The following is an 11,209-nucleotide window of genomic DNA, read 5'->3' as shown; positions in this document are numbered from 1 at the left end:
AATTTCAGGCTTTCTTTTCAAACGGCTCATACACTAAAAGGGCATTATCACAATTTTACAGTTTTCAGAGTACTATTCCAAGCTCATAGTTTGGAAATATTTTTAAAACTCACAAATCACGTTTTTGACTGCACTGGGCCTTTAACTCGACGTTTGACTACATATAGTGTAGCCCTGCCCCCGCAAGATAACGCTATTATTCCTAACGTAGTTTGTCATTGGATAATAGCGCCAACTAGCGGCTATCCAGGCTAGCTATAGTGCTGCAAATATCCTTAACTATACATTGTCATTAGTTGTATTTTTCATGTCAACGACAATGCATGAACTGCATGAACATCAGAAATGACCGAGTTTGTAAGCATTTTCATACGAAACTATCTTGGCAGAAACTGCCGAAGTTCTGCCTTGAAATTATTACGTTAACCATGACTCCGTTCTGTCGTTCCGTCCATTTGCTTTACAAGACCCTATTAGAGTTCCTGGCCTAATGCACAAGCAAACGAGCGGAACGATAGGTCGGGGACATCAAGGAATAGCGGAATCATTTAATGGTAGGATTTTGGTAGTTTCCGGGTCGTTACTAGTTACCACAGCCACAAAGTTATAAACCCCGCCTACTTCGACCAATTATATTCTTAAAATCTGTTTTGGTACTTTAGCAAATCCACACTGCTAACCTTATGCATAACCCTAACCTTAAATTAAAGACCCAAATGCACATTTTTGTTTTTATTAATTTTCTACGATATAGCCCATTTCTACTTTGTGGCTGTGGTAACTACTGGAAAACTAGTTTCCGTCCTTCTACCAACGAGTTAGCAAACTAGCATTAGCATCTTAATAATCCCTCGGTCAACCTGAGTAAGTACAGGTATTTCTAAATGATTCGTGCCGATCTTCATTTAGACGTGTGTTATTTATACGCATGTAACTTATCTAACAGATTTAAATTTATAATGGCGGAATAAATAGGTTAGACCTTGCACAGAAGCAACCTTTTGAGCATGCAGGAAGAGAGGATGCTATAGCAAGTAACGTTAACGTTACTGATTATCTGCTCCAATGCTTCTTAAGTAACTAACGTTAGCTAGCTAGTATTGTGTCGATAATTGTTGCTAGCTAACAGCCATCATGTCTTCATTCATTCACAGACTCGTTGGAGGATTCGCCAGTGTTGGACTCCCTGGCAATATGACGCTATTTCATTTCGGGAATTGCTTTGCCTTGGCTTATTTTCCCTACTTTATAACCTACAAATGCAGTGGATTGTTAGTATCAGCACCTCTCATACTATATAAAATGCATTGGATTAATTTGTTAGTTTACCCCATACATTTAGCTACTGAACATATATTTTTTAATGATCTGTTCACTAGCTAGTCACCCTTACTGGGCTCCTGAGTGGCACAGCGGTCTAATGCACTGTATCTCAGTGCAAGAGGCATCACTACAGTCCCTGGTTCGAATCCAGTGTAGGCCGTCATTGTAAATAATAATTTGATTTGAACTAATTTGCCTAGTTAAATTAAAAAAATATTGTAGAGGGTGAAATGTAATCTACATGGAAATGTCAACAGATTGAGAGGAAGTCAGTCAATCCTCCTGCCACTCTAGGCAACCATGTGTCTGTATACTAGAATGTTTTAAACAATGTCTCTCTCTTGATCCCTATTGTAGATCAGAATATAATGCATTCTGGAGATGTGTTCAAGCAGGAGCTACCTACCTATTTGTGCAGCTATGCAAGGTGAACATTGACTGTCCGAACTGTCTGTTTTCTGAAAAGCAATAAAAGTACCATCATTCTGTCAAAGGAACTGATGATCACATTGGGATGCAGACTAAAAACTGCTTGATTACTAATGTAGCCTACTAGTTATTAGTTATTACTAGTTAATATGTATCCTACTAGGGCAGCAGGTAGCCTAGCGGTTAGTAACCGAAAGGTTTGAATACTCAAGCCTACAAGGTGAAAAATCTGTCAATGTGCTCTTGAGTAAGGCAATTATCCCTAATTTGCTACAAGGGTGCGGTACAACTATGGCTGACCATGTAAAACAGCATGTTTCACTGCACCTATCCGGTATATGTGACAATTTAAAAAATTGTGTTACTGCATTAACAATGTCTCTGTTCCAGATGCTATTTCTGGCCACATTTTTCCCTACGTGGGAGGGAGGAGCTGGCGTGTATGACTTTGTTGGTGAGTTTATGAAGGCCACGGTGGACCTAGCAGACCTTCTGGGCCTGCATCTGGTCATGTCCAGGAACGCAGGGAAGGGAGAGTACAAGATCATGGTGGCAGCGATGGGATGGGCCACAGCAGAGCTCGTTATGTCAAGGTACGTTCTTTTTCTCTATCTTTCTCTGTTCCCCTACTGTTTCTCTTTAAATCTCTTTGGGTGCATTCCAGATTCACATTAATTTCAGTGTAGATTAGTCATTTACTACCCAAGCTCACTAGTGTAGTTGTCAGTATGTTTAATTGCAATGGTGTCTCTTGTATTTCATCCTCTTGCCCTGTCATCCAGGTGTATACCTCTATGGGTGGGTGCCAGAGGCATTGAGTTTGACTGGAAGTACATACAGATGAGCTTCGACTCCAACATCAGCCTGGTAAGTCCCCTTGCACTGACACTTATACTGCTGAATCAAATAGACATTTATTTTGACTTCCAGTAAATACTTAGATAATGAATACTCATCAACATTACATTTCCTGTGGCAGGCTTGGAAGAAGTCTAGTTTTTAAGGAAATTCGGTGTCGTGTTCTATTTCAGGTGCACTATATCGCCATGGCAGCAGTGGTGTGGATGTTCACGCGGTACGACCTCCCGAAGAGCTTCCGTCTGCCTGTGACTGTACTGCTAGGGCTGTGTGTATACAAGGCCTTCCTCATGGAGTGAGTATCACATACTTCAACGTACCCAGGGAAGGGAACCGTGGAACTGCAGAAATGGTCATCATCACAGAGCTGGTTTTCAGCTCATAGTGCTCATCTGTTCTGGGGAGGGAACTGAAGTTTTTCTCTACCACTAGAGGTCATTATAAACACTGCTAGCTAGTTGTGTAATGGTCTAGATAACCAACCCCTATTTTTCAAAAGAAACAATACAGTATTTAAATGGTACTGAAAACAATGATACCTCCAAGTTCATGTCATAATTCATTGTAATTATGATGTTAGCAACAATCAGTTTCATGGTAGCCAATAACTGACATATTGGTATAAAACAAAGCTAGACAACCATAATAAAAATTGTTCATAGACATCTACTCATTTTCTCCTCTGTCCTCTAACTTCTCTCAGGTTGTTTGTCCATGTGTTCCTGCTGGGGAGCTGGACAGCCCTCCTGGTGAAGGCGGTGCTCACTGGATCCATCTCCCTCTGTTCTCTCTTCCTCTTCGTCACACTGGTGCACAGCAACTGAGACTGGCTGGGAGCCCAAACAAAGAGGGTCTTTAACACACACACACAGGGCCTTTCAACCAGACTGCGCCTGTATAGATTAATTTTGTATCGCTCAGAAAGATGGCAGGAATATGAGCATTCATGATTTCAGACTTGTTTTGTTATGATACTTATTTTTTTTAAATGTATGATTTATTATTGTGCTGGAATTAGTATGCTAGATTGAGTATTTATAACAAGTGGATGACTCTTAAGCGTTGCAGTACAATTACTATACTACTTTAACATGTAAGCAGATGGTACAATACTGTTGTTACACTGTGTGTGCTCAGCTGCATTGCTGCAGGTATGAAAGAGATTAACTTAATCTCATTCGACATGATGAAATACAAATGTTGGCACACTTCTTGTCACATTACTGAAGCAGCATAATGGCTTATTTATGTTGTAAGATTACATGACATGGTAACAGTGGGTTATGCTACTCTATGGAAATTGGTGAGAGGTGTGTGTGAATGGCCAATAAATGACTTCATATGCTACTTTTGATTTGTGCACAGTGTGCTTATTACACAAGATATACTATACAAAATCTAATTAAAACATCTACAAAAGAGAGGAGATGGAGGTCAAATTTGTACTCAACTTTGAGGTGTAGTTCAGGCTCCTCGTATGAGAGCTTTATGTGTGGTGTTGTAAGGAGAAGAAAATCACATTTTCACACCTGACGTGCACGCATACTGTTACTACAAACCCCATTATGTACTGTGTGACCCAATTTGGCTGGTTTCCATGGTGACTTGGTGTCTGTACAGTCGTGGGCTTGTCCTTGAATGATGAATACTCTTGTTGTGTCCAGATTCCCACACATATTGCCTTTCCAGTCTGAAGGATCGGTGCTCCACACCTACCACCGGAATGCCACTTCTAATTCACTGGAGATAATAGATTGTTCCCCTTGTAGTTAGCCTTACAATGACCAGTCTAGTCTGTATAGAACCCTGTTGACCAGCATAGTCTGTGTAGAAACCTATTGACAAATCTGTATTGAAACCTGTTGTCAATGGCAAGGTAGACCTATTTGTAATGGTTGCAACATTAGGTGAGACATCTCATTGTTTGCATACCCTATAGCTGTGGGGAACAGAGACAGTGAAAAGGTTTACAAACGCTCCTTCCTTTCTTGAATTGGGTTTACTGCTTCTTGTGGGGGCCATCCATCCCATCTCAAGCCCTCCTCTGGGGGACCTCAGGAGGCTGAAGATATTTGGCTTGTCACCTAAAACTCTCACAAACATTTACAGACGCACAATTGAGAGCATGCCGTTGGGCTGTATCGCCCCCTGGTACGGCAACTGCACCGTCCACAACCGCAGGGCTCTCCAGAGGGTGGTGTGGTCTGCACAACGCATCACCGGGGGCAAACTACCTGCCCTCCAGGACACCTACACCACCTGATATCACAAGTCCAAAAAGATCATCAAGGACAACTGCCTGTTCCTCCCCGCTACCATCCAGAAGGCGAGGTCCGTACAGGTGCATCAAAGCTGGGACCAAGAGACTGAAAAATAGCTTATATTTCAAGGCCATCAGACTGTTAAACAGCCGTCAATAACACAGAGGCTACTGCCTCCATACAGACTTGAAATCATTGGACACTCTAACAAATGGATCACTAGTCACTTTATTAATGCCACTTTAATAATGATGTTTACATATCTTGCATTACTCTTCCAATATGTATATACTGTATTTTATACCATCTATTGCATCTTGCCTATGCCGCTTGGTCATTGCTCATCCATATATTTATATGTACATATTCTTATTCCATTACTTAGTTTGTGTGTATTATGTAGTTGTGGAATTGTTAGATTACTTGTTAGATATTGGTGACTGTCGGAACTAGAAGCACAAGCATTTCGCTACACTCTAAATAACATCTGCAAGCCATGTGACCAATAAAATTTGAGTTGATTTCATTTGATTATGCCCTTGACAAAGGCCCCATTGCAATAAAGGGCTACAAGAGAGGGAGGGGTACTTGCCTCTCTGACATTTGCATTGATGTATTAAACATATGCCTCTAGGTCAGGGCCGAACTGGCAGAACCTTACTGCGGGCTATACCTGAGTCTGAAATATGCCAATGATTTAAAAGTTCAGGACAGGGATGTGTTTACTATAACTTACCCCAAATCAGGTAATTGATTAAATAGATTTCCATATCTCAGTGTGATCTGCAAGCCTTTAGGCACCTTTTTCAAATTCAAGGCTCAACAGCTTGACATGATCAAACATGACATAACTTAACCAATTTTGGTGTTGTAACTGCATCTTTGGATGGGTCCAAATCTATCTATTCAAAATGTATTATTAGTAGTAGTATTAGTATGAGCAGTTCTTATTATGAATGATTATTATTAGTGTATTATTGTAATTGGATTATGCTGCTATCTGCTGAGTGAATTATAGTTTTTTTACATCTGCTTCCCTCCCATTTTACTGACGCACTTACGTTGTTTTTGACGAAAAGTAGCATACTTTAACTCTGTAAACTGTGTTTAAGTATGGCGAATTATGTAAATTATATCGTTTATCGCGGACTTTTGTGTCCGAAAGAAACTCACTCTTTTGAAAGTTTTAAATACGCGGAGGAAATTAAAGTTGAGGATGAAGATATTTTCACAGTAACACCCGAAGTCTGGTAAGAACATACTGTACTATAACGTTAGTAATAAACTGTATTTAAATAAGTTAGGTGAATAATTGGTTTGGCTTCATGTCATTTACAGTACCCAATTGTCATACTTGAGTAAAAGTATACCTTAATAGAAAGTTACTCAAGTAAAAGTCACCTAGTACAATACTACTTGAGTAAAAGTCTAAAAGTATTTGGTTTTAACTATACTTAAGTCTAATTGCTCAAATATACTTAAGTATCTAAAGTAAAAGTAGAAATTCATTCAAATGAAGCAAAGCAGACGCACCATTTTATTGTTTTTTAAAACGTATGGATAGCCAGGGGCACACTCCAACACAGAAGATGTTATCTACAAAATATGCATTTGTGTTCAGTGAGTCAGCCAGACCAGAGGCAGTAGGGATGACACGTGTTCTCTTGATAAGTGCATGCTTTTCACAATTTTCCTGTCCTGCTCCATTCAAAATGTAGTAAGTACTTCTGGTTGTCAGAGAAAATGTATGGAGTAAAAAGTACAATGTTTTCTTTAGGAATATAGTGAAGTAAAAGTTGTCAAAAATATAAATATTAAAGGACAGATACACCAAAATACTACTTACGTATTACTTTATAAATATTTTTACTTAAGTAGTTTACACCAATGCAGTTTAGTCGCCCAGGCATTGCAGTTGGACATTTTCTCAAAACTTGGCTCAGTGTACTGGTACACCGTGGATATAGCCAAGTCTTCGTTACTCTCTAATCTTACTACATTTGCACACACTATATACAGTGCCTTGCGAAAGTATTCGGCCCCCTTGAACTTTGCGACCTTTTGCCACATTTCAGGCTTCAAACATAAAGATATAAAATTGTATTTTTTTGTGAAGAATCAACAACAAGTGGGACACAATCATGAAGTGGAACGACATTTATTGGATATTTCAAACTTTTTAACAAATCAAAAACTGAAAAATTGGGCGTGCAAAATTATTCAGCCCCTTTACTTTCAGTGCAGCAAACTCTCTCTAAATGCACCTGCACTGTGATATTCTCAGAGGTCAGTTAAAAGCGCAGAGAGCATCATGAAGAACAAGGAACACACCAGGCAGGTCCGAGATACTGTTGTGAAGAAGTTTAAAGCTGGATTTGGATACAAAAATATTTCCAAAGCTTTAAACATCCCAAGGAGCACTGTGCAAGTGATAATATTGAAATGGAAGGAGTATCAGACCACTGCAAATCTACCAAGACCTGGCCGTCCCTCTAAACTTTCAGCTCATACAAGGAGAAGACTGATCAGAGATGCAGCCAAGAGGCCCATGATCACTCTGGATGAACTGCAGAGATCTACAGCTGAGGTGGGAGACTCTGTCCATAGGACAACAATCAGTCCTATATTGCACAAATCTGGCCTTTATGGAAGAGTGGCAAGAAGAAAGCCATTTCTTAAAGATATCCATAAAAAGTGATGTTTAAAGTTTGCCACAAGCCACCTGGGAGACACACCAAACATATGGAAGAAGGTGCTCTGGTCAGATGAAACCAAAATTGAACTTTTTGGCAACAATGCAAAACGTTATGTTTGGCGTAAAAGCAACACACCATCCCCACTGTCAAACATGGTGGTGGCAGCATCATGGTTTGGGCCTGCTTTTCTTCAGCAGGGACAGGGAAGATGGTTAAAATTGATGGGAAGATGGATGGAGCCAAATACAGGACCATTCTGGAAGAAAACCTGATGGAGTCTGCAAAAGACCTGAGACTGGGACGGAGATTTGTCTTCCAACAAGACAATGATCCAAAACATAAAGCAAACTCTACAATGGAATGGTTCAAAAATAAACATATCCAGGTGTTAGAATGGCCAAGTCAAAGTCCAGACCTGAATCCAATCGAGAATCTGTGGAAAGAACTGAAAATTGCTGTTCACAAATGCTCTCCATCCAACCTCACTGAGCTCGAGCTGTTATACAAGGAGGAATGGGAAAAAATGTCAGTCTCTCGATGTGCAAAACTGATAGAGACATACCCCAAGCGACTTACAGCTGTAGTCGCAGCAAAAGGTGGCGCTACAAAGTATTAACTTAAGGGGGCTGAATAATTTTGCACGCCCAATTTTTCAGTTTGTGATTTGTTAAAAAAGTTTGAAATATCCAATAAATGTCGTTCCACTTCATGATTGTGTCCCACTTGTTGATTCTTCACAAAAAAAATACAGTTTTATATCTTTATGTTTGAAGCCTGAAATGTGGCAAATTGTCGCAAAGTTCAAGGGGGCCGAATACTTTCGCAAGGCACTGTATATAGATATTTCTATTGTGTTTTTGACTGTACGTTTGTTTATCCCATATGTAACTCTGTTGTTTTTGTCTTACTGCTTTGCTTTATCTTGGCCAGGTCGCAGTTGTAAATGAGAACTTGTTCTCAACTGGCCTACCTGGTTAAATAAAGGTGGAAACAAAAACATTTGTGTATTTAGTCCTCATTATTATTTTTCTATTATTTTTCTACATTTTTTACTCTCTGCATTGTTGGGAAGGGACCATATGTAAGCATTTCAGTGTTAGTCTACACCTGTTGTTTATGAAGCATATGACGAATAACATTTGAATTGAAATGGTCCTAAAGTCCTACTGCTACAGGAATGACTTGTGGTTAACTGGATATTTTGTAACTTTGTTAGTATTTTTATTGAACTTGGTGCTTGTTGATTAGGTCAAAGACCGACTTTCAAATCAAAGTTTATTGGTCGCCTAATACAGATCTGCAGATGTTATCGCAGGTGCAGCAAAATGCTTATATTTCTAGCTCCAACAGTGCAGTAATATCTAGCAATTCACACATAATCCAAAAAGTTAAAAAACAAGAATTTAATTTCTGAACTATTCTTGTGTAGTACTTATTTCAAATTTATTTTCATATAAACAACTGGTAGTTGAATACATTTAAATTAGCCATAATCTGGTAATAACAGACTTATCATAAATAGTAAAATACTGTAAGTTATATTGCACATTGTATACATCTGACAGTCACATGGTACTGTGTTTTGTTTTTTCTTACTGCTGAGGATTTTGATAAAGGGTTGTGCTCACATAGTGCTGTATAGTCAGAGGAACATAAAACGTTTGTTGACTTGCAGGCATAGTCTTCAGATGACAGCAGTCCTAATGTAACCATAAGAAGTTTGTTGTACAAAAACTTGAGGGTCCTCACTGCAACAATTTAATTAACATTTTCATAACAAGGTGCGGTAGACAACACTTTGTGGGTCAGCATTCACTTTCCGGCTCTGTCAGTTAGGAATCTCCTTATTGACTTCACGAACCATTTGGCATTGAACACATGGTCCGCAGAAAGCAGTCACACACCAGTCATCGCAAATGGTTCCCTGTAGAAATCAATATATTATTAGGGTGGCTAAGGTGATATCAACTTCTCACATTCCTATGTCGTAGGCCTATAATGATCAGTCCCTACGCCCTCACTAGCGCTGGCCCTGACAGGGTGAGGATGAGACAGATAACACAAAAGGGCTGATTTACTGGACACAGATTATGCATAGTCCTGGACTAAAAAGCATGGCCAAAGGAGAATTCCCATTGAAATAGCATTGTTTTTTGTCCAGGATGTAGCTTAACGTTAGTCCAGGACACCACCCAAAGTACTTTGTGATATAACTGAGTTGATGCTGGACAAAGATAATGTTGATTAGTGTGTATGAGGTAGTGGAGAAACAGGTAATGGAAATGTTCAACAATACATGAAGATGAATTTCTATACAGCTGTACAATCAGCAACATGCCATATGCATACCTCTATGTTATACCTCTCCCGAATGCTGGTTCGCAACATAAAATGTGTCCATGGAACATGAGAGAGTAGGAAACACTCTCCGTATTTCTCTGCCATCTTAATGGCCTGAATGCATGGACAGAAAAACCCACAGAGACCTGTTGGTATGAATGAACAGGCAAGTAAATGATGACTGAAACCGACCCAATTACACTCCTCTGTAAATGTACTGTATTTGGACAGTGAAGCTAAAATGTATAACTTGGATCTATACACCAGCATTTTGGCTTAGACAACAAATGTTGCATATGAGGCGACAGTACATAATGTGACATTTTATTTTAAGGTGTTTCCATACATATCCATTTGGAAACAAATGCACTTTATGTATTTAGTCCCCCCATTTGACAGTGTCAAGGATTTTAGCATATTCACTCAGGCCCAGATTCTGACCAAAGATAACATTTACATTACATTTAAGTCATTTAGCAGACGCTCTTATCCAGAGATAAGCAAGCATAAATGGAATGTCATGCTATTCACCCACTATTCGTTTAAGGTGGAGCTTGAATAAATGAAGGTGTGGCAGAGGTGTGTCTACAGATACACCGTATTCTGACCTTGACTTAATTCTCTAATAATTACACCACCTTTACGTGCGAAGGAACCATGAATAAGGTCTAGTGCACCTACCTGTTCCATGTCTTGGAGGTCTACAGACAATTCCTTAGACCTCATGGCTTGAGGTGCACTGTCAACTGTGGGACCTTATACAGACAGGTGTGTGCCTTTCCAAATCATGTCCAATCAATTTAATTTACCCCAGGTGGACTCCAATGAAGTTGTAGAAACATCTCAAGGATGATCAATGGAAACAGGATGCACCTGAGCTTCATTTCTAGTCTCATAGCAAAGGGTCAGAATGATTATGTAAATACTTATGTTTTAATAAATTTGCAAACATTTCTAAAAAAACAGGTTTTCACTTTGTCATTGTGTGGACAGTCGTGGCCAAAAGTTTTGAGAATTACACAAATATTAAATTTCAGTCTGCTGCCTCAGTTTGTATGATGGCAATTTGCATATATTCCAGAATGTTATGAAGAGTGGTCAGATGAATTGCAATTAATTGCAAAGTCCCTCTTTGCCATGCAAATTAACTGAATCCCCCAAAAACATTTCCACTACATTTCAGCCCTGCCACAAAAACACCAGCTGACATCATGTCAGTGATTCTCTCATTAACACAGGTGTGAGTGTTGACGAGGACAAGGCTGGAGATCACTCTGTCATGCTAACAGACTGGAAGCGTCA

At 39.4% G+C, this 11,209-nt stretch overlaps 1 protein-coding gene and 1 long non-coding RNA gene across 3 annotated transcripts; one reads left to right on the top strand and one right to left on the bottom strand.

Annotated features, from left to right (window-relative positions):
- The first annotated feature begins 659 nt into the window (after positions 1-659).
- LOC123996698 (transmembrane protein 147) lies at positions 660-3,957 on the top strand. 2 transcript variants are annotated; one of them, XM_046300312.1, is made up of 7 exons: positions 660-874; positions 1,155-1,271; positions 1,681-1,750; positions 2,143-2,345; positions 2,535-2,619; positions 2,784-2,905; positions 3,314-3,957. In XM_046300312.1, the coding sequence occupies exons 2-7, from the start codon at positions 1,195-1,197 to the stop codon at positions 3,432-3,434; spliced, it is 678 nt and encodes a 225-aa protein (XP_046156268.1). In that variant the 5' UTR covers positions 660-874; positions 1,155-1,194; the 3' UTR covers positions 3,435-3,957. The 2 variants fall into 2 exon arrangements, with proteins under 2 accessions (XP_046156268.1, XP_046156267.1); XM_046300311.1 differs by having other exon boundaries at positions 663-864.
- A 5,034-nt stretch (positions 3,958-8,991) lies between these two features.
- LOC123996360 lies at positions 8,992-10,707 on the bottom strand. The gene is made up of 3 exons (XR_006831964.1): positions 10,589-10,707; positions 9,917-10,053; positions 8,992-9,491 (listed from the first exon to the last, which is right to left on the bottom strand). It is a non-coding gene; the product is annotated as an uncharacterized LOC123996360 (long non-coding RNA).
- Positions 10,708-11,209: the final 502 nt, after the last annotated feature.

The sequence above is a fragment of the Oncorhynchus gorbuscha genome, linkage group LG15 (genome assembly GCF_021184085.1).
Source record: "Oncorhynchus gorbuscha isolate QuinsamMale2020 ecotype Even-year linkage group LG15, OgorEven_v1.0, whole genome shotgun sequence".
Lineage (NCBI taxonomy): Eukaryota > Metazoa > Chordata > Actinopteri > Salmoniformes > Salmonidae > Oncorhynchus > Oncorhynchus gorbuscha.
This window is presented reverse-complemented; position numbering and strand designations above follow the sequence as displayed.

Excerpts from the sequence above, each read along its gene's own strand:
- LOC123996698 (XM_046300312.1), top strand. The coding sequence starts at position 1,195 with ATGACGCTATTTCATTTCGGGAATTGCTTTGCCTTGGCTTATTTTCCC. Across the intron at positions 1,272-1,680 it reads ACCTACAAATGCAGTGGATT|ATCAGAATATAATGCATTCT; the intron begins GTTAGTATCAGC and ends TCCCTATTGTAG. Across the intron at positions 1,751-2,142 it reads TATTTGTGCAGCTATGCAAG|ATGCTATTTCTGGCCACATT; the intron begins GTGAACATTGAC and ends TCTCTGTTCCAG.